The following is a 23,163-nucleotide window of genomic DNA, read 5'->3' as shown; positions in this document are numbered from 1 at the left end:
CTAAATCCCAGGATGTCCCTGGTGCGTCATAAAAAGAAGTCAGGGCACATCACCATCACTTGTGTCTTATTTCTCACTGTTCTGCTGCATGATGTGAGACATCAGGGCCTACAGCTTCAGCCCAGAGAGCCACTCCACAGACAGACAGAAAAAAGGAGGCTGCTGACATCCTGCGCACTTTATGCCCGTTTAGCAATCCCATGTTGGACATGCAACATTGTTTCAAATGCTAGTTAAAAGTCTGGCAGCCTGGGGGAAATAAAGGAAAGACCTAAATAATATGTTCATGAATTCATAGAGCCATGTATAGCAATCACTGCTGGCCCTGCTGCATGTTGTAATTTCAGTACAATAGATGATGGACATTGTGCTGTAATTTGGCATCTGTGATTACGCTGCAGTCTCAGTGCGGACTGAGCCAAAAATTAACACATGCAAGGACAGCAGGAAAAAAAAAGAGATGTCTCTCTTAATACAGCCACACCTGGATTTACAGTAAAATGCCGTCCCTTTAAAAAACACATTCTTTGTTTAAAGGTCTTCACTGAATCAAATCTCTGCTTTGTATGGCAATGAGTGCAAATTCTAGTCATAATCACAACAGGTAGCAACCACTATGGCTGAGTGTAGTTGCTATGCAAACAACCTCTCCATGTTTTTCATTGAGAGTCAAACTGTTGTCTCCCTTCCTGGCTAGCTTGTATTCAACCTAATTTTATACTGCATTCTTCCATAAGTCTTTTAAAATGTTTTAAATTTAGTTTTGGTTTGTAAATTTGACTACTTAGAAAGTCAAAGAATTAATTTTTACTTTTAACATTGGAAGCTGTATTTTTTTTAAGGATATTTACATAAACCCCCCAAATAAATTAATATTCCATAGACTGCAGTGGTCACTACTGTGGTGCATGCAGCTACTTTTCAGTGTTTTATATCTGGGCAAACTTTATCTTTTCTAGACAGAAAGTAGATGTCTGTGAAATATTATAAAAATACCTTTGAAATTGTGACCTCCCCTGTATAAAGGGCAAAATATAAAGAATTGTTTTAAGTAATTTATAAGGGGCAAAGGCCACAAACGGGGAAAGGATTTTATGTAACTCATGGGAGTGATTTTTGTTCAGTGCTACATGAAGTAATATTGTGTGTTTTATCTTAGTTAAGACTCAGACGAAATCATTCTTGAGTTTAAAAGTCAAATAAAACATCTATGTATTAATATTTTTATCTAATAGATAGTGATCCAGAGTATTCTAATGAGCGCACAAGCTGTGCTTTTCAAGAGAGCTGAATATCAGCGGAAAGCAGAAAATAATGAAACAAGTGGAAGGTCCAGGAAAAAACAATTTTTCCTGAAGATGGATGACACACTGCACAGCGACAGCAGCCACGAGTTCCTCCTGGAGTAATTCCTGAGGGAGCGAGGCTGTGAAAGCAATGGCCAGTATCCCACTGAGTGCTGCATCAAAATGTTGTAAATACAGGGGAGCAATGCCTGTTTGCCATTTATTCATGTGCGATTGTCTTGCCTGTACAGGGAGCAAGAGTGACTCCAATTAATGACCTGTGTGTTGAGCTGAAAGAGGCTTCTGTGAAGGGTTGAATACCACATTCTCAGAAAAAGCAATTGTGATTAAAGAAATAATATGATATTTTGGAAAATATGCTTATTCTTTTAGATATCCATAAAGCTTAAATTTAACAAAAATAACTAAATATTCATGGGCTGTGGGAGGAGGACCTACCAAACAAATAGGGATCATAATAATCCTAAATAGCAACACAGGACATGCTGCTTAACTTTAAAAAGAAACGAAAACTAACCTGTCTTTATTCCAATGTAAGAAGCTCTGCTAAGCAGCACCTCCATAAAACTAAACACTGAAACGAATGTCAGTGTCCCCGAAAGGTCACCGTGACTCCACGAATCACTCCTCTTTTTAAAAAAAGTCCTGATGTGTCTTTGTCAATGCCTGTCCATATGCTAACACAATCTAACATACATTTTATTAGAATTAAAAATCCTCTGTTGTTTTTACCAAAAAAACTTAAAATCATGTGACATCTGAAAACATCTGGAAACATATTAAAAGAAAGCAAAACCTGAATTTTTAAATCCACAAATGCGCAAGCCAGTTTGAAACAAATGAATCTCAAGACTACTGTTTGAATTGCACTTTGGAGAATATAGAAGTATAATGTTTCTGTAGAGTTAGTTACACTGTAGGCTCAGAAACTGTATATAAAAGATGGATGTAGGCGTTGTGATTATCACTCAGAAGTTTAAAGTTTAAAGACTTGAGATAAGCATTATGCTTATTGTCTAATTAGATTTTTTCTACTCAGGAGAGAAGAAACTGAAGTGTGCTTACGTCCATTCCCTAAATGACACCCTGCTTTAGTAACTGTTTTACTTTAGGTTTGTGTGCAGTTTACGAAATTACATCACACTATATTAAATAAGACATAAACTAGTGATAGAGGCCATAAACTCATCAGCTAAGCGCTTATTGAGGCTATAAATTAAATTGGAAATGCAGTTAATTTCTCCCAGACTCATTTCTTCTAGCGTTATATACAAGCACGATTTCTTTTTGTTTCTTTCTTTTGCAGTTGGAGGAGTTGCCCCCTGCTGGCTATAAGAGTGAATGCCATATTGGTTTCACTTTTCCAACCTGTGGGTTACATCCATCCTTTATATATAAGTCAGTGTGTGGGTTACAGCTAGAGCTCAATTGGCTATTAGGAGTTTCTTTTTGAAGTTTACCAAAGAATGTGCACACAGCTGTAACTACATTGCTTTGATATCAGAGAAAACAAGGGGAGGCGAGTTCTAAGTGTCATTTTTTTCCCCCTGCGATTTCTCAGTCGACTTGTGGATCTTTATTTGCGATGCACATAACAGTACAGAAGTGATCATTTCCTCAGGAAGTGTGAGGTGCACTGGATCTAAAATATCATTTTTGGGGGGCTTTGTGTTCATGTTTTACTGAGTGGCAAAGATGCACTCGCATAAGTAACAGGAACACTGACTTTAATGAAACTTCAGCACATATCAATAGATGGCTTCATATGTACAGTATTACCATTTGAATGATCCAACACAAATAAGGCATTTCAAGTTTTGGAAATGGTTTAACTGGTTTCACATGTTTTGGTGAATCAACAGGTTTTAGGGTAGCTGACATGTCACCAAATTTAATTGGTAAAGCAATTTAAGAGGTTATCAAAGGCATACACGTACCACACAAACAAATGGCAAAATGTATCAAGACACACAAGCAGTATTTGTAAAACATCTTCTTCATAATGCATTTGTTTCATCCTAACATATTATACGTGAACTCATCAGACTTTGGCTCTTTTGTGGGTTAGAAGGGGGGAAAATTCACCACCACCATAAATAGTTCATGTACACAATGAAGGACAAACAAATTATGTACAATGTTTTTCCTCTAATATTAAAAGGAGTAAAGAAAATCCTGAGGGCTGTCAGCTTCTGCACTTGCTCATCCCATGTCCTTTGATATATTCCTCTCCTGTTTGGTGCTTCGTAGTACACATCTGTCTTACTGATGTCTACGGAGGGACGTCAGATTCTCTCCAGATATTAATCCAAATGCACAGACAGTCTCGTTCTGTCTCAGAGTTGGAAAAAAAATGGGGAAAATGTATTCATTACAAGGTTATGATGAAGTTTCCTGCAGGCAGCTTGGAGCATCGGTATTTTCAGGAGCCTTGAGCAGAATGTGCTTTATGTATTCTACATCTTTTTACACTTTAATTTGAGAAGTGTCTGCATTTCTTCAAGCAACAATAGGTTCATTGTCTCTTGCGTTAATTGGTCCTACGACAGCGCTGAAATGAGAAAGAAAGACACATTTAGAGGGCTATATGCTAAGAGTTAATAGCACAGAAGAGAGCATAAATTTTGTGTTTTGCTCTTCGCTCAGTTCAGAAGTTGGAACAGTTGGGAGAAATTAATTAGTAATCCAGTTTCCCAGTAAGCTGACCTGCAAATTATCCTCTGCACCCGAGGTCTTTACTTGCATCCCTTCCGCAAAATGCTAATATGTTGATGTTGTGTATGGCTGAGTGTTCTGACAAGAAAAATAAGGAAGAAATTAAGAGGTTAGACTCAGTTGTTAACAAGTCAATTTGCACTGAAAAGGAATCCTGCAAAGTTCACCGTTTTGCTGATGCCACGGAGAGAGTCACTGAATGCTACACTTTTCTTCCACATTTCTGCTATAATATCACGAATCCTGCGGTCAAGAGAGGTTATCTTACCCTTGTGGTTTTGATCTTGTTCCCCGCATAACACATCCAGCCTGAGTTGTCAGGGAGCGTCTTACATTCCTCCCCCTCCAGGCAAGGCTCCATCTCACACCACCACTTCCCAATTACTATGGATGCTACAGGCAACAAAGACAAGAGAAATAACATAGTAGGCAAGTAAAAAGCCCCAAACTGAAAAAGCCTGAAAGCACAGCTTTGGTGGTTAGGAGATTTAAGGTGAAGTTGTCTAATTCTAATTATCTATATGTTACGTAAAAGGTATCAGTAAGTAATGTGGCTGTATTTGATAGATATATATGCGTTGGACAACCCATTTTGGTGCAAAACTATTGCATTACATTGTATATCCTTTAAAATGTGGCCTCTTTATTAGATGCAGTTATACATTAATACAGAGGCTGGAACTCAGGCTTTTCATTGAGCGTAGGGATTGGTAGGTGTGACTGGGACTTGACTTTAATGCACACCATATCCCTGCCATCAGAAGAGAAAATTGCCTTAAATACAGGGTAAGTAGACAGTAAATGGTTTGCAATGTGTGACAGAGGAAAAGAATGTGTCAGAGCTGACATAGAGAGCGCTCAAATATCCCTCAGTCTGCTCAGATATTGCAGTAATATTTGCAAAAGGATTTAAGATAAAAGCTGCAGGTGAGAGGTTTCCTAAAGCCAATATGTGTTTTAGTTGTGTCAGACCCCGACACCAAATTCATTTCTTACGAAGCATTGAGCGTGTGTAGGAGACATTTGTCAAAGCATGTGTAAAACCTTCATGAAATATCCACAAGGTGCATATTTAATCAACACCTATTTTGTCTGTGTCTCTTTGCCTTATTCTATTTTTTATTTCTGCACTCTTCCCTGAGGTGCGCTACATTCGGCAGATGTATTTGACTGTCTTGTGTCGGAGTAAAGCTTACCCCTGCAGAAACCTTCTGCTGTCTGTCAGCAACACAATTTGTATGTGGCATTATCACAGGTAATGTTAATCTTATTTGGGACAAGGCATTGCACGGGTGACTTCAGCCTTTTGAGAGATTTGCACAAATCTCTGTATCTTTATAAAACATATTTTGTGTGTAAAACAGAACATGCTTGGTAGAATTCCATTTTTAAAAAGGGGGAAGCATCCTATTCTTGCAAAGCAGTCACACACAGAATAAATACCTTTCCCTCGTGCAAACATAGGACAGAATTAGTAAAGCTGATATTGTAGATTAACCTGATATTTTTTCTTCTTCTTTGGTTATAAAAATACTCACCATCAACACATGAAGGCCTGTTTCTAGTGGTTCCAGCTACCTTCCCCGGCAGACAGGAACACTTGACCGTCTGTGACCGCTCCTCAATACGATTCTTATTACAGCATCTGTGAGCAGCAATTACCTCACATGTGCCCCCTTCTGATAAGAAAGAAAGAAAAAAAAGGGCTACATTTAGCCATTAAGTTGAGCTGCATTTGCTTTCTAAACGCTTAACTCATTAGTGGACATTTGTGGATTCACTGCTGGAAAGTTACTAATTTAGTTGAGCTCCGTGTTAACAATTATGAGGTTACGTGAGTAGTTTACACTAATCTTGCTGTTTGGAAGGAAATATTTCTGTTCACCTACATTTAACTGACGATTGTCGCTTGATTAATCAAAGAGACAATTATAAGGTTTTTAATCAACAGCTGTGTTTTCAAGCATGAAGTGTTTTGGGGAGCAGGTTCTCCTGTGAAAGCAGACCCATTTTAAACCTAATGAAGGTCATTTTAAACATAGTTATTGACAAAATAGGTTTTCTAAAGATGCTATTTAGCTTTCTGAATGGAATAGCTTTTTCCCAGATATCATGATATTAATAATATCAGATTCACAGTGAATTTATTACATCTTTAGTTTTGCTTTAGATAGTACATATAACCACATATGATAAGCTTATAAAATGCTTTGGATTGTCCAAGCTTGCTTCCACGTGACTCTTTATTAAAAGAGCGGTGTCTGGGCTGGACCCCTTGTTATCTTTCAGATAACTATGATTTTAGCTTAGATATATAAAATACTCATATATATATGTATATATTTCTATATACATAAATATGGGTTTGGATGAGTCATTTGTACTGTGTCATAATTGAACCCCCTTATTTTTTCCCTATAACTGTGGTAACATTGTAGTATTGGCACTTTTTGTTGAGCAAAATATCTGAACAGGGCTTCCAACAACAACTGTCATATTTATGTTTCTGCTCATGATTTTGAATACTTTAAAAATGTCCCTTAAGGTACTTGAAAATGATGTATCTTGTGTTTAATCTACAATGTCCATATTCATGAATTGTTTGTTTTTATGCAGCAAGATAACAGTAAAACATCACAGAAGTTTGCCGTAAACCAGAATAATCATTCCTGTGCTTTACAGTCTTTGAACAAGCGAAGCCCCTGCAGCTTGGCGAATGTGAAATGACGATGAAGAGATGTGTGAGAGCGGGCAGAAAAAAGACATCTATTAGCAGGAGGAGAGGCCTGCTTCAGGGTTATCATGAATATGAACACTGCATCCACCATGCAATTATCGCCAAACTACTGGCTTTGCCCCGAGGGATGTTAGAACTGGACGAAACGGACATGACCCACCTCGGCCTCTGGCCTCTCCCACCCACTGCGCTCAGACTCTCCAACATATGAGAGCTGTGCAGCAAAGGACCATCTGACAATTACACCCGTCAACATGACACAAGATCAAGGAGGTTGCAGAGAGAAAGAGCAGTGAGAGGGGGAAAGTATGTGGTATACTGCCAGCAAAGTGATTTGAAGTAATGTTTGACAATGAGCTGTGGGTTTGTGAAATGTGTCATGGCTAGATTTGCATATATTGCTTCACTGCATTTGAATATTTTGGTTAGTGAGGTCCTCTTGATTCCTAGCAGTTTCTTCGAAGCTTTGGACACCATCTTAGCAGAAAACCTAATGTTGTTAGGTCAGTGGACAGCATCACATCACTGCAATTAAAGTAACCATAAAGTAATCAAAAAAAGCCACGGGGTCGTGATAGTTGTGAGATGATTCAAAGACCTTTCTTTCACCTTTCTTTGAAACTTTTGCTATTGCATATAATCAGTGATTGAATACTTACTAAGTTGTAGTTAAAAAACAGCATTAATTAAGTAATACTCAACCAACTGTTTCATTTGTTTATCAAGAGAAAATAACAAATATTTGCTTGTTCTAGGCTCAACGTGCAAGAAATGGTACACTGAACTGGTGAAGGGATATCTTTTCTCACTAATTAAAGCAAACAATGAGGAAATGGTTCATTTTACAGTTTGACTACCATCTGACTGTTGTTGCATGCCATAAACCCTTCTTTCAGGGTGACATGGTGCTCACACTGAGCTCTGAAACTGAAATATGAAGAGGTCGTGTGATAATTTTGGGTCACTTCTAAATAAAGGAAGAAAAAAATGTGATTGTAGGGATTCAATTTTTAAATGGAAACCAAATTCATTGATAAGGCAGCTTAATTTTTTTTTAAAAAGGAATAAGATAAATCTTGTGAGTCGTCATCTAAGTTCCGGTGGGGATTAACCAACACGGCCCCAGGTGACCTACTGGGTAAAAGTAGATCACTGAACTTCTCACTGTGATTCTCTCATTTTTACCTCATTGCATTAAGAGCCATCATTATCTTTTCTAAGTGTGTAAAGCTTCAAAAAGTCAGATTGGTATAAACTTAATTGAAATTGATTCAGGATTCACTATTTCTCCTGGGTTGATATTCAGCATATTTGCAATCCCTGGTTGTGAATCTGCTCTTGCAGTAGCAGAAGCTAGTTCTGTTTATTAATAAACAGAACTAGCTTCCGATTAAGGGACAAAATGAATAGTAACATTTCAGACCATGGGAAGGATAGAATTAAAAAAGTTTGTCATTTTCTCGCTTCTTGCCAAGTCTGTTGAGCTTCTTTGGGTTATCATAACTCCAGGTTGTATCTTTCAGAAAACATAAACAGCCTTTGGTTTAACTGAAAAATATCCAAATTCTGTAGCCAGTCTGAGTGAATATTGCCTGCTGTCTGATGCACTCAACAAAAGGGCATGTCTGCACAACGTTAATCGTGATGTACCAGTGGAAGCAGTGGGGCATCATTTGAAAACAACAGCCCACAGGGGTTTGTTCTTCTTAATGCATCTCCTTAATTGCATAAGACAGCCCCAGATTTCTTCTTTGATCTATTAAAAACACTATTCAACAGAATTAACTTGCATTGCTTGTTGCTACCAAGCACAGCAAAGAATAAGGATACTCTATTTTTGGAAATCATCACCTCCGAAGAATACATTAAAATCGAATAAAAATGCAAATCAGCGTGGTATTTCCAGCTGGCAGGTGTACTGGGTACCTTTAAACAAAAGCTAAGCTTACACTGATGAACGCTCTTCAAGTTCACCCGTGGTTTCAGCCTGCAAGTACAACACGCTGCATGCGCCGAGACCCCATCATTGCATGATAAATATTGCAGAAGGAAACGAAGGATAACATGGCTGGATATGAATGCTCTCTTCAGGTAAGGGCTGGAGTCATGCAAGGGTATAATTGTTTTCTGTATTTCCATTTCTCCTATTATCAGTCTTCCAAATGACAAATGGCTTTTGGCAGTGTGTGTGTCTGTCAGTGTGTGTGCGTGCTCATGGTTGTATTGTCTCTACAAAAACATTTTGATTGACAGGGAACAAGGGTCACACAGAAATTGTCATTCATCAGGTCAGAGGTCACAAAGAAGAAGGGTCTCAACTGGAGCTGCCCTGATTTTGCTGCCATGCTCCCTGCTCCTGCCTCTTCATTACTATGGGCCAGGAAACCTGTATAACCTGCACTCAACAGGGCACAACTCATTTTCAGGCCTGGAAGAGCTGGGGGAAAAAAATCATTCTGCTATATTGTGGTAAGATTTACTGTTCCCGGTGTTGTTTGGTTTCTTATGGTGATTTATTGCATATGCTGACCTTTGTTGATCTGTTATGAGAAATAAATCCCAGAAACAATGAACATGCTTTTGATTGTCTTTGGCATTTACTAATTCTACAGTTACAGATACAATGTAAATGATTAACAATGAACAGGACATCAATGATACTGAAGTATTTACCAAATTAAGCACAGAATCACACATCTATTTCACCAGTTTTCTTCGAGCATATGAGATAAATGTTTACATTAATACTGGACTGTATTTAAGAATAACTACATTTACTCAAGAGAGCAAAATCTATGCAGCATAAGCTAAGATTTTACTTTTTCATCCTTGTAAGAGTCTAATTTGATCCTATATTTGCCAGAAATCAATTTACATCTTTCATTAGCTGCTGTATGCCTAAAAAATGAGAGCGCTGCTAAGCTTTAGAGTACATTAGATCAGAGCTGTTTTATCAGCAGAAATAACTTTTAAATTCTTCTCAGCTGTTTTTTTTTTATTTCATATTAAAAGTACTAGTCATACTGTACAACTTTGTGCCTTCAGTGCAGCTAAAGGACCTGTCTTCTGTTGTGTTACTGCTTTATTGCTTGTGTTTGTGTTACACTTTTATCAGTCTATTACTTGATATTCAAAGCACTTCTAGAGCTTCTTTCCTATGACTTTATACATTTTCACATTTAGTTTAACATCTACAAGCCATATAACATGATCAAAGGGTCCAGGAGAGCTACAAATGGATCTAATGGTGAGATCATTACCTTAAGTACTATACAGAAATGCGCTATTTTACTTGTAGAAAAATAACTGAATTGTAGATGCAGTGTTGGAAGAAATATTTATGTCTTTTTCTCCCAAAAGCAACATACTGGTTTCCAAGGTCAAGAATGAATTAAAATACCCTATAGCCAGCAGTAATATACAATAGATCTATCTGATGTGTTCTTATAATCTTCTCATACGCAGCAGAAGTAAAACATTATCAACACTTTCCTGTCTCACCCAACTTTAGAGCTTCTCAACGTCAGAAAAATGATACCAAAAACTCATAAAAGAGGGGAAAGCAGAAAGGTTGAGGACGATTCGTTCTGGACTCATCCGAACTCCATGATTTTTGAAGCATCTAAAGCTTGCTTTATGTCTGCAAATCAAGATGTAACAGCGTGTTGATAGCTAATGTAAAATCAATTTAATACTGATTCTGTGAAACGTAAAAAACAGAAAACAAAACATTTTTCTAGCACTCTAAACAACTCCTCACTGAGGGTTCTGTGTAGAACAAGTTTACCACATGGAAAATTGTCAAAACACTTAAATGTAATGCTATTATCTACACAAATGACAACACCTGGCATCAGCAGCGTCTCATCTGCTCAATGGACAGCAAGTGTCGTTCAGTCAATGCTCTCCGGCGCAATGAGTCACGCTGGAAGCCAACAACACTGCATCGAAATTCGATGAGTTATGGACAGCGAGCCTGGTTGAAGGCAAATGCTGTCAAATCATGCGTGACATGAACGCGTAGCACCAATTCTGAATTTCTGTGGATCTGCGGTCCTGCCTGCCTAATGAATGTGAGCAGGGTTCATGTGGGACCAGTAAATGGTTCTTCAGACGTGATGAAACAGCTATTGCGCAGAGGAAAATGGTCAGTTTATCTCAATAGAAATGTCACTACGCAATAAGTATGCAATGGCTCGCTGTCTACTGTAATGAGCCCAGACTGTGGGGTTGTCTCTGGAGACACTGATAGCAAGTATACCCTCTGAATGACAACACTCCTCTGCCATCTGTTTCAGGCATTCAGAACTGTGTATACATGAAAAATGTTATATGTGTAATTCATATAGGGAGTCTGAACACCACGATTTAATGAACAGTGAATATAACCGAAAGGAAAGCACTGAAAGTAGTCACTGTTACACTCCATATACAAACCAAATGGAAAGCCTAAGGGACTCAATTTAGCAGATAACCAGTTTCTCTCCTGGGGCTTTGGATTCCATTGACTGGCAGCCGGTGGCACTCTGTGTACACCCTGTTCTGAATGTGTACGCTTGCACAGTGCACAAGTGCCATGTGACAATATATCTTGATAACTGTGTGACATCTGAATAACTCCAAACAAGCTCAGAGCTGAGTCCATGTCACATGGAAGTCCCTGGAAAGTCCGTAGTTCCTGTGGTTAATTATTTTGTAGCTCAAAAGTCATTTATCAGAGACAGCGGGTCCTGATTTCCCAACCACAGAAGTCCACGTTTTAGAGCACCATGCCTGTCACCTATTAATGGGAAATGCATCCAAGGTGACCCTTAATAGGCTTCACTTTCTCTGTGCATGCTCTCTGTAGACATCCAAGCCAGCAGGGTACAGCAGTTCTGTTGCTGACAGGAAATGGGAGCGCCAGATTAGAGAATGTCAAATTAATGCAGATGGAAGACAGTGAGAGGCACAAAACATGTGACTGCATGGTGTCAAATTGAGTGTCTATTTTTTTCCCTGCCTTCTGCAAAAACATCTGAAATCCCCGCAGTACTGTTGTTATTCTAGACATAAATGCTGGGGTGAAAGTGAGTGACATATTGCTCGATACACTCCGAGACAAATTTGTTTTGAGTCTGGAGAAAATGCAGAGGAGTTGTTGCAGTGGTGTAAATGAGATTTCAAACAACGCTCGAGTAAATTTGAGAATTGGAAATGTTTTAAGAATTAACAGAATTTGAAAACAGCTTAAGGTATTAATTGCTATCAATGAATATTTAGGTTTATCTTCTTTTTCTTCTTTAAAACACTTGCATGTTGTAAGTTTACAAACGTGCGCGCATGTGCTTGATAGAAAGGGGGTATCAACACTACCATTTTTTACTCTGAAAAGGCACTGTCCATGACAAATAAAAGTACAGATATTCATGAAATATGCCCGGTGGTTTTGACAGCATGTCACGCAAGAAGGCCGTTAGATTGGTCTTGTGCAGTGGGCCAGACATGGGTGATACTTTATTGAAATGCCAAATGACTACTCACAGTGCAGAGTGTGGTTTTGTTTTAAGATGCATGAAAACTGCATGCAACAAAAGAAGCAGTGAGTAGTGGAGAATGGGTTTCTCATTTGCATCTGAGCCTCAAAGTCTGTCGTCTCATGTTGTCACATGCAAGACGGGACCGGGACACTGGCGACACCGTGGTCCTGATCAAGGATATTCTGTGCTATTTTGACTCTTCAGTGAGTTGGTCCCACACATGAAAAAGGCCAGTGGTTATGTGTTTTTTATGGTGTGGCATGTTGAGCATGACAGCAAAGTACAGCAATCACACAGCAGCTTTCATGCCCATTAAACACACATAAAACAAGCTATGCTGTTGTTGCACACGATTACTGCAGAGTTCTCAGAAAAGGAGCGCATAGCAAAGAATGCATTGTAAAAATATGTCTTCTGTCAGTGTGATGTCATTCATTTTTAAATGTCAAGCTGTTCCTGTCCTTCTATCTAGCTTTTTTTCCCTCTAACTCGCAAATGTCCAGAACTGGTATTTCATATTTTTAGATCGCTTGCTCAGATGAAAGAGTTGCATTCAGCGAGAAGAAAAGGAAGGAGAGATAGAGCCAAAGCAGAGAGCCTTTAGAGAAAGGCTGTTCGCCTCTGATGTGACTGCTGGCCCTCTCACTGCCAACCAGACAATCCACCCTGGGTGCCGATGTGCTAGCAGCATGTAAACTGTGTAACATGCGTAATGCAAACATTAAATGACCTTTCCTGACTGTTCTCTCAAGAGACAGTAGCGATTATAATGTAGGAGTGCCGATAAGGGGAGAAATATGGCAGATATTATCTTTGCTGGCAGCCCGTGCCAAAGGATCAACATTTCAAACACATCTTCCCGCCATTAAGGATGATATAGGACATTTGTTTTGTATATTGAAACATTTTAAATGCATGCATAACACGCTTTAAATTAGACATTGTAGACGTGTTCACTTCACTGACTGCCTCATAAAGTTCTTGTTAAATTCCTCGATACTGGACCAGATTTTAATGTAGACCCGTAAAAAGCACTGTCTTTTTTATTGTAATTTAATTTCTTCTAGCGATGCACGACTTGAAATGTCTCATTTAGTCTCTCCGTCATGTTCTTCATATTTGACAAAAACATAATATCCCCACTTTCGTCCCCCATTTTCACACGTGCATTATCCAGTCTCTGCAGGAAAGGTAATTGGATCTGTAGTGTAAATATGCCAGAAGACTTATGGCACACCAAGGAGATATTAGGAGCAGAAAAAAATAAAATAAAATCTGCATGAGAGCCTGATAAACTCAATATTAATTACTTTGCTTATTCCTAATACTACCCTCCCCCTTGGAACCAATTAGCAAGTTGAGATGCTTCTTTTCAGTTTAATGAGGTCTAAGTAATGATAATGAATTTCATATTCCTGCCAAGCATTTAAAATAGGCTACCACAAAGGCAATGCCATGTGAAATGATCTCTCAAGCATAATTCCCAGTCTGCAAGAAGTATTTCCTTCATTGAAAAAATCAAAAATGTGGAAATGAGGTCCCATTTTTAACACTACAAATACAGAGCATGAATTAATAGAAGTAATATTTCTTCACCACGATGCTGTTTGGGTACCACAGGGGTGTTAGTTAAAAGAGACTCTAAATCTGCAGTCCCAGTTTTAGCGAGATGATTTTTTTCAACTGGATCATAAAATCCCCAGCATCCAAAGTCCACAGCAGCTGGCCAACAGTAAAGTGACAAAATCATCTAAGGAGCAAGACGAGCCTGAGGTCTGCCACACCTCAAAATCCTTTCCAAAGAGAAAAAAAAGCCAGGCTTTGTGACAAGGTCTACATCTCTACACACCCACGATGTGGCTAAGCTGGAAAACTAGTCACCAGGGTAGAATTTTACATTGGCAGGGAGTGCATCCGCCGAAGCAATCCTCAGCACACAAGAGACAAGAAGGTCTGAACTTGCTGATATAATATTTACAAACTCTGGGGGCAGGAGCTATCACTAATTCACTGGTAGTTTTTGATTCCTGGGGAAAATGTTGAATTAAAGTGAACGAGTGCTCACACATGAACACTTGTGCAACCACTGACATCAGCAATTACCGTGAAGTGCCGTGATGGTGGGATCCTTTCCAATGTGAAGGCTTGTTTTGATTCACTGACATAGGAACAAAGGATAAAAAGGCTGAATTGATTTTTTCATGTCATTAATAATGAGGAATTTGAAGTGCTGTCACGGTGCCTGGCAAAACATTTACTGTAGTCTATTATCCTGTAACTCAGTGGGCTTACGGGCCTCTAAAAGGGGGCGACATTTTTGGCTAAAAACAACACAGAGCCCATCTATGTGGCTGCAAAGTGGTACTCGCTTTCCTCTTATCATCTTATTAAAATAATGGTTCCAGAGAATACAGGTTCACAGCCGCAAATTCAAAACCAAGATATGAAAAAGAAAACAAAGAGAAGCCAAACAACTAGCAGGAGGCGCAAAAATGAGCAAAACAGCAACCAACATACACAAGAAGAGGCACAAAGTAAAAACCAAGATATAAATAGAATACAAAATGAAATGCAGTAATTTTATTTTTTCAGTTTGGGCGTCTTGCCCTTGGGAGTTCTGGGGGCATGTTTGTGTCCAGGGTGCCACTAGCTCTTATCTATTGTGTGACTCTGGGGCATCCAGGGTTAGAGATAGCAGATAGTTATTCTTTTAGTTTCTTATTTAAATATCTAAAGCTGGAAAAAAGAGAAAAAATATCTAAAGCTAGTTGTTTTGGTTTCCAAGCAATTTAAATATTATTAATGTGAAGTTTATTATTTCCACTAATAAATGCATTTCTTTATCTTTATAAGTCACCCAGCACCACGAAACAACTCCATTCAAACATTTGTAAAATCATGCTGTTGTCTAAAGCAGATGTACAATTCAGTGTAATAAAACTGTGATACTAATTACACCCAACATCATCATCATGCATTAATTGATGTGAAACTTTAATTGTATGCATAAACTCATTTAAGAAGCAACTAATTTATTTTCAGACACAGATAAACTGGCTCCATAACTTTCCCGAACCGTGTTTATTATTAGCAAAAACACTCATTCGGTTTGCTGTTTTCACACAACACAAAGGACGATGTCTGTAAAAGCCGAGTTTTGTTTTGGACTATTTCTGGATTAAAGCAAACTGAGCACTTTTATCAGGATTCGGGGTTTCAGAGTCAACTATCCTTGAGCTATGTCAGCTGTCATAGCAACATATTTAGAAAACTGCTGCTAACTACAAACAAATCCAGGGTCTAACAATCTAGCTGATGACCCCAAGAGGATGCACTGCTTCTTATACCCAGCAGAGACAAATTTGTTTGAAACAATCCAATAATAATGTCATTCGGAGGCAAAACGTGTTCCGCTATTCTAAGCAGTTATTAAACAGTAGGCCTTCTAAGCAGCGCTAATGTCTTAGAGAAGCAATTGGCCACGGGCCACAGTTCGTGTGCGCAAAGTTCTAACATAAATGTACAAATTTTAGGAGTAACAATGCATTCTGTTTGTTCCTCAGGAGCTTATTTGGCTCAGTGCAAAAACTATTTACATGCAAGCTTTCAAGTAGGAGTTTAAGCCATAAGCATCTGGCATTTTGTTTCTTAGTGATGGATTGAACTGAATTGTTAGGTGAACTCTGTTTTAAATCACTAAACACAGACTTTAGAGCAGTGGTTCCCAAAGTGGGGTGCACTCTGAAGGACAGAAGAATGCTGTAAGGTGTATGTACAGACAATACATTGATAATAGTTGTATTTTATGTTACTTTTTTAAACACATCAAAAAATCTCAGCTGCCTGCTGTCAGTTTGGAGGTGTGGCCTCCTCGAGGAGACATGAGTGAGGGTACACACAGTCATCTTTAGTGACAGTCCAAATGAGACCATAGCACTTCTTTATTGAGAATCTGTTGATATGACTGGACGCTGCATTTCATCGGACTTCTCTGATTAACTGCATCATTGTAGGTAAACAGAGACAAACTACAGATGTATTTTGTATTCCAAGTCACAATTTACTTTGCATGGTCTACAGACATGCTTTTTTTTAAAGGAAAAAGAAAGCATAAACCACATTTATCATACATCTTTTCATTCTCAGCTGTTTTCCAATTTTAACCCGCCGTGATCAATCTTAGAATCAGGGAGTCTACAGCCTTCAAATGTTCAAATCAAATTTTAAAGGGTATACTTTGGCTTCAAGGATATTTACATAATTTCCACTTTGCTTAAAACATGCAGTATATGCTCCAATAGACTTTAGAGTGCCTTGAGGGTCTTGAGGTATGCAAGAGTGTGCTTTCTTGTTTTGGCTCGTTCTGGGTCACTGATATTATGAATTAAGGCAGACATAAGGATGAATAAGTTTACTTAGGTCACTTTTCTGTCACATGTAGTAGGGGATGATGGGAATGAAAGACATTTATGTTGGGATGGAGGTTTTTAATGGCAGCAGATCTAAAAAAGAAGACATTGCAGTAGCCGCAGATGATGAGGATTATATTTATTCGTGTCTGATGATCAATGAGATATGACTTTGACAGTGCTACCTCTGAGATAATGAGGTTCACGGCAAAATAGCAGGCTGCTGCCAGCAATGTAATGACCTCAAGATGTGACAGATTTGCAATTACTGTTCTGACTCATGAATGAGTGCTATTAAGCTGTTACCGTAGCCTATTTGTAATAGGCTATGTACATAAACATGGCATATAATGCACAGTGTTAAAATACATCAATAAGTTCTTAAAATGTAGATGGCATGTAGTATGTTTTTGTAAAGAAAATACAAGGCGTTTTTAAAATAAGGTCATTATTCATTAGTATCATGTTCTGAGTTAGTTAGTTTAATTTCTACTTCAATTTGTTACAGTTCTCTAAAGGCCCGAAAGAGAAAATTTAGTTTTGTGACCTGCAACACTGCAGCCTTTATCAGGAGGATAAACTTTGTGTGCCATTAACACCTGTGTTATTAATACTTGGGAAAATTTGGCTTCGATAAGAAATAGCCAGTGAAGTCATGGGAGAGAAAGAGAGAGAGAGAGAGAAGCCTGGCAAATTAATTAAGCTGTGGGCCACAGAAATTCATTTTGCATATAAGCGTTGTGACCACAAACCATAGCCCGGCACAGAATTGGCAGAAAGACTTCAATTAAACATGCTGTTTAAACAAATATCCACAAGCTTAGAGGAGTACTCTCTTATGAATAATTCATAGGCTAAAAGAGGAAATAAATGGGAAATACTAGAATATGTAAAACCTATTTGTAGCTGTGAGCATACAGTAATAATTAGGCCACTGATTGTCCTCAGATTCATTTACTTAAGAATATATTTTTCTTTCAGGGCTAACCAAGGAAATTACATGAATACTTTCTAAAATATGATGGCTGAACAAGCTTTGCCTCAGCTTTCAGCAGAGCCATTAAAGCGGGAAATCTTTTTAGCAGACGGTAGAAGAAGTTTCTGGTGTTTCAAAGAGTGGCCGATGGTCTTTCAGTGTAACAGTAACATGTGTAACAGCATCAGGACAAAGTGGGTTTGCTGAGCTCCAGATGTGGCGAAGCCTCGGGCTAAGGCTGCACGCCACTTCCCATTGGCACTGCAGCAGAGCAGCGATGACACTAGTGAGAGCGTGGTTGAGAGGAGGTCTAGGGGAGGGGAGGAGGAAGATGTATGTCAAAATAATGTGCCTCCAGGATGCCTTATATAAGGCTATTAAATTGTCAGTGTCTAAAACAGTGCATAGTGGATACAACCTTTGTTTGTGACAGCCGAAAATCCATTTTTCATGTTTGTTTCATTGTGAGCTTTGCCAGCGAGTGGTTTCTTTTGTTGAGGCACACAGAAAAAAGTCCTGATCCTCTAGTCCCCACTAAAGCTGCAGAATGGGAGACATGAGGGATTTATGTGGTATTTTCACTCTAGGAAAAAAAGAGAAACTATAGTTTCACTCCATATATTAGAAGAGAAGATGATGTTTAAGCTGCTTAACACTGAAATTTCATCGATGTTTGAAGGAGCCATCTTAAAGAGGAAGAAGGGTAACTTTGCAAGAGTGTAACATGTAGCATGCGTGACTTAAATATGAGTAGATTTTAACATGCAAGTGAGCTCCTTCTGCTTGTATCCCCAGTTCTGCTGCTTTGCATATCTTCTCTGTGTATGCATGTTCACTCACAGCCAAATGTTTTACAGTAACCACAAGATAAGAGATTATCTGCACGGCGTTGAGATTCAGTGACCTTTCAGTTATGAACAGTTTGACCCTGCCGAGCCAAATGTTGGTGGGAGTAAGTTCATGAGGGAGCAAGGCCACCTCAGGCAGCCACTATCTACTGTTTGTTGTAGTTTTTGCTAACACCTCCACATGATGCACTGCATCACCAATGGCACTATTTCTTCCCCTGAATGTAGACTGCTGCTCAAAAAATTCAACACACCTTTGTTCCCTCTGAACTGAAGCATGTATTTTGATCCTTAAAAAATATCACACAACATCTGAGGTGCAAAAGTGTTAATAGCCATACCTGCACAGGATTTTTTTAAATGTATTTTTAGCATCTTAGCTTACATTTTAAAATCATTGCAAAGTTATGGGGGTTATTTTTTTGTTTGGTTGTTTGTTTATCAGGTCAGGGTTTTAGACAGAAAAAAAAATTGTCCATCTGCGATTCCTCTCGTTTCCTCTGGATATGTTCGGGGTCGAGAAATACACAACCCCAAATAAAAAGCAACATCTCTGACCGGCCCTTTACGGATGCAAGACAAACACAATCTGTTCTCTTTTGTGCACTGTTCACGCTCTTTGCACCAAATAAATACAGCACCTCATGAATCATACCGCAGAGAGCAACTCTGCCTGTACCAGGAAGGCGGAGAATAGCCCTAAGCATATCTGAGAGAGTGGCAGGCAGCAATCTGTAAGTAGAGCTGTAGGGTGGAAAGCAGGCCACCTTGTTCGATTCACTGAGCACACACAGGCACCTAGTCAAGGGTCATCTAGCTAATGGACTTCTGGACACACATTCTTTGCAATAAGGCTGCCAATATGTCAGTGGATGAACAGAACAGGTGCTTCCACAATGTCAAAAAGAAATTATTATTGAAAACACATCTGGAGTGTGAGACACAGTGCTGATAATAAATCTCTCAGATGCCAGTTCACACAACAGCTTTTTATTGAAAGCTGATAATTCATCAACAGTTTCAATATGTTTAAGAGATATAAAGAGCAGGTCACAATTAGCTGATCCCAAAACAACTACACATGAATGATTTGATATACGTCCGGGTAGATCTAAATTCCTATTGGCAAGGACACAACTGATCTCTCACCCTCTGTAATCTTGATTTCCTCTGGTAATACCAGTCACCGTGAACTCGTGGCATTTTGCTGCCTTTAATGATTGGCCCAGTGGTCTGTAGCCAATGGCCTTCTTGCCACCAATTCATGACCCGTCAACCCCAATCCTCCCACCAATCCAACAGGCACACAACACAGCACAGAACAAATGTTCGAGTGTCAGAATCAATCCAGACAGGCATCCCATCCTCCTCTCATAAAACTGGCATCTCATTTGTGCGAAAGTGGGGTCTATGGAAAAATGGAATGACAGGACATTTACTCTGTTAGTAAGACGGGGACCTGAAGGATTCAAATTGTTTCTTTTCTCCAAAAAAGGACCCGAACGCACAGTTGAAATATTAATTCAATTTCCTTTTGTTGATATGAGACCACTTTTGAGAAGATGTCCCATTTGCCTGTGTTTTTTCCCTCTTCTTTTATATATTTTTCTTCTTCTCCAGTTCACATGCACACACCTGAGTGATGAAATGGAGGTGTTGGAACAGGAAGTCTTCTGACTCACAATATTGAGACTATTGAAAAGACTTCTTGCTGATATGCTTGAGGTGCACCAGCGCATAGAGGAAATAACAGACACTCAGGACCTGCACATTCATGCAGCTACTTCTCCCTTTGAAGTTCTGACAGCATTCAGCTTCCTCTTCTCTGTTGAATTCGGAGATCATAATTATTTACCATAACCAGGGCTCACGTCCGCCTGATGAAAACAAAAGTTCGACCGCAATGCTTCACTCATATTCCATTCAGTGCAATTTCACAGTCAACACAATCGCACAGATCAAATTGAGGGGGAGCAGTGTAGCATGAATATCAACTGTAATAGCTCAAGAAGGAAAGAGCAAAGGCATTCATTGTTTATCCGTGTGATCTTCAGTAGAAGTTCTCAAGCTATGTGGTGCAAATCTTAATGAAAGTCAGCCCCTGTGCAATCTGCATACTAAATAATTTGTTAATCACTAATATATTAATGAAATAAAGACTGAAATAAAGTGGGCTAATATTTTCTCTTAGGAATCTAATTAAGCACTTAAGCAACCAAACCCAGCATACAGTAGCAGTACATAAGAGGCAATGGAAATAAATGGAGATGATTCAGAATGTATTTTTTGTTGACATTTCTATGCTGTATGTGTCATGCCAAATAAGAAAGAAAGCACAAAAAGACTCACCAATCATATGAATTGTGGTCCGCCCAGGCCTTGTCCCAGGATGCTGTTGGATGGTGTCGTAGAAAGTGGCCTGACACAGCTGGATGGCAGTCACACTGACCCAGAGGCACAGGCAGAGCAGCCAGGACATGACAGGACACATCTGCTGAGGACCGGTAGAGCTGGAATCAACCCATAATGCATTATGTCTCAACCTCTGACCTCACTCTCCCTCACCACCACTTCTGCCCCATCCCCTCTGCATGCACACGTCTGGAGTCTTGAGCAAAAATGAATACATTTCAATTTTCTTTTAAGCACTTTTGTCGGTAATTTGACCTTAACGCCCCTCAGTGGAGATTTTTAGTCATCAGAATTTATCATTAGCATGATTATATAAGTATGAGTTCTTCACCATTTCATCTTCCTACTTTGCCCTGTCTTGTCCCTGAGCCACAACACTGCAAATGTGGAGTGATCCCTGGGGACTTTTTCCCATGCAGCAGAGATTTCCCCTGACAGGCTGACTCCCTTCAACTCCTGAGCTGTGCTCCTGCCTCAAAACCAAAATCAAACTTAAAGAAAGATAAGATTTTGCAAGCAGCTGGCTGCTGTGGCTTTTCTGTATCTGTCAGAATAATATGACAGTGACGTGGTGGTAATAGGAATCAAAAGGCTTGTAATGTCTCACCACGCTGTTTAGATAAGAAAAAAAGGAAAATATAGAACAATTGGGAGGAATGCATCTGGTCATATCAAAATGGAAAATGAAAAAATATTTTGGGAAAAACATTTCTTCCCTGAAATTCATTCATGTCAGGATTTATTTATTAGGTTTTGCATTTTAATCCAATTTATATATTTCAATGACAAGCCCTCAAAAACTTTTATCAAATCATAAGTAAGAAAAAATCTCATTGGTAGTAGTGGGTTGTCTTTTCTGTCTTTTTATTTATTGATATTGGTTTTGTAAATGTTAAATGGGAATAAAATAGATAATTAGCTAAACAGCAATTTTAAGCAAAATCAGTATCATAAAATAAGGTAAAATGTATTTAGATTTTCTCAACACTGTGTCAAAGAGTCCAGTTATTCTTTATGAATGCATATTTCAGTTTCCATTCTTTTTTTTCAAAGACTAATACAAAACCTGAACATCTTAACAACGACAGAAATTAGGTTTCACTCAGAGAAGAAAAAAAGATTACCTTACCTGAGCAACCCAAAAAATGAGTGTATAAATATCTCAACAGAATGGCATAAATCCATCCATAATTCTGCTCATGCTGATCCCATCCAATAACTGTGGATTTGGCTCAAGCAGGGAACTCCGCTGACTCTGTCTCCCTGCTCCACACTTTGATAGCAACAGTCCGGTGTTTCACGAATGACCGTCAAGCCAGAGTCAGGAAATAGATTTACAGCTCTTTCAATTCCACCTTTGAATTATCACTGCTTCCCCTTAAAGAGCTGCTCCCAGTGACACTGAATTCATTTGCCCCTTCGCATTTATAGGCACGTGCAGAGTGCTCCTTAATTAACTGTAGTGGAATCTCTTCTTTCCCCGTCTGCATCCTTCCAGTGAGAGGCAGCCTCTGAACAGCAGCGCTCGCTGAGTCCCTCCTCAGCGAACACTAAGAGACAAATGTTCACGTACAGCTTGGCTGAGTGTAAAGAGTGTATCACATGTCTTAAAGCCAGACTGCCTCTGGATTAGATGGCATAGTGGGACTCCATCTAAACAGATGCTTCTAACAAATGCAAATAAGGGAAACTGGTATCACTCATCTAGCTGTGACCACGGGATTAGCAATTATTTACATTTAGAATGCATTTATTTTTCCCCGGAGGCAACAGTTCATTTTATTCTTTTCATTTTTAATTGAGTGTCTCAAATCTGTCTACATTAGGGTTTTAAAGACATGCTCAGTGTTTCTAGGTGATTCAAAATTAATCTAAAAATCCTGACCGGAAAGTCAGGATGTTATGTTACCAAGTAACAAAAGATTCGGGAGAAAATAAAACCAGTCGTCAGCATACCTTTATTTTGTTGTGGGGAGGTGTATAAAAGAAGATTAAGAACATGTTTCCACATGCTCAGAAGAAAAGAAAATTGAAATTGGGTTGTTTTGAGAAATAAAAATGTCTATTCATCTGAAGGCAATCTTCACCTACTGTTGGAGGGAGTTCTTCAGTACACCATTATGGAGACATAATGATGATCATAGGGGGGTGAGAGCTGTAATATGAAGTAAGTCAGTTCCCATCTGGATGAGTGGAAAAAAGCTACATCCTCCCTGTTTTCCACCACCTTCATTATATGG

The 23,163-nt window shown here is 38.9% G+C and overlaps 1 protein-coding gene across 3 annotated transcripts; it reads right to left on the bottom strand.

Moving 5' to 3' along the window:
- Positions 1-3,017: 3,017 nt before the first annotated feature.
- Positions 3,018-22,492, bottom strand: LOC100699983 (protein FAM19A1). 3 transcript variants are annotated; one of them, XM_005448567.3, is made up of 6 exons: positions 22,053-22,492; positions 20,861-21,021; positions 5,561-5,701; positions 4,291-4,415; positions 4,014-4,100; positions 3,018-3,858 (listed from the first exon to the last, which is right to left on the bottom strand). In XM_005448567.3, exons 1-5 carry the CDS (start codon positions 22,106-22,108, stop codon positions 4,068-4,070), a joined length of 516 nt encoding a protein of 171 aa, XP_005448624.1. In that variant the 5' UTR covers positions 22,109-22,492; the 3' UTR covers positions 3,018-3,858; positions 4,014-4,067. The 3 variants fall into 3 exon arrangements, with proteins under 3 accessions (XP_005448624.1, XP_025757380.1, XP_003438833.2); XM_025901595.1 differs by having other exon boundaries at positions 20,861-21,005; XM_003438785.5 differs by having other exon boundaries at positions 20,861-21,002; positions 22,053-22,491.
- Between the last annotated feature and the right edge of the window lie 671 nt (positions 22,493-23,163).

The sequence above is a fragment of the Oreochromis niloticus genome, linkage group LG20 (genome assembly GCF_001858045.2).
Source record: "Oreochromis niloticus isolate F11D_XX linkage group LG20, O_niloticus_UMD_NMBU, whole genome shotgun sequence".
NCBI classification, from domain to species: domain Eukaryota; kingdom Metazoa; phylum Chordata; class Actinopteri; order Cichliformes; family Cichlidae; genus Oreochromis; species Oreochromis niloticus.
Note: the sequence above shows the minus strand (reverse complement) of the source record. Positions and strands in the feature narration are given on the sequence as shown.

Excerpts from the sequence above, each read along its gene's own strand:
- LOC100699983 (XM_005448567.3), bottom strand. The coding sequence starts at position 22,108 with ATGGATTTATGCCATTCTGTTGAGATATTTATACACTCATTTTTTGGG. Across the intron at positions 21,022-22,052 it reads TCATTTTTTGGGTTGCTCAG|CTCTACCGGTCCTCAGCAGA; the intron begins GTAAGGTAATCT and ends GGTTGATTCCAG. Across the intron at positions 4,416-5,560 it reads CAGGCCTTCATGTGTTGATG|CATCCATAGTAATTGGGAAG; the intron begins GTGAGTATTTTT and ends TGTTGCCTGTAG.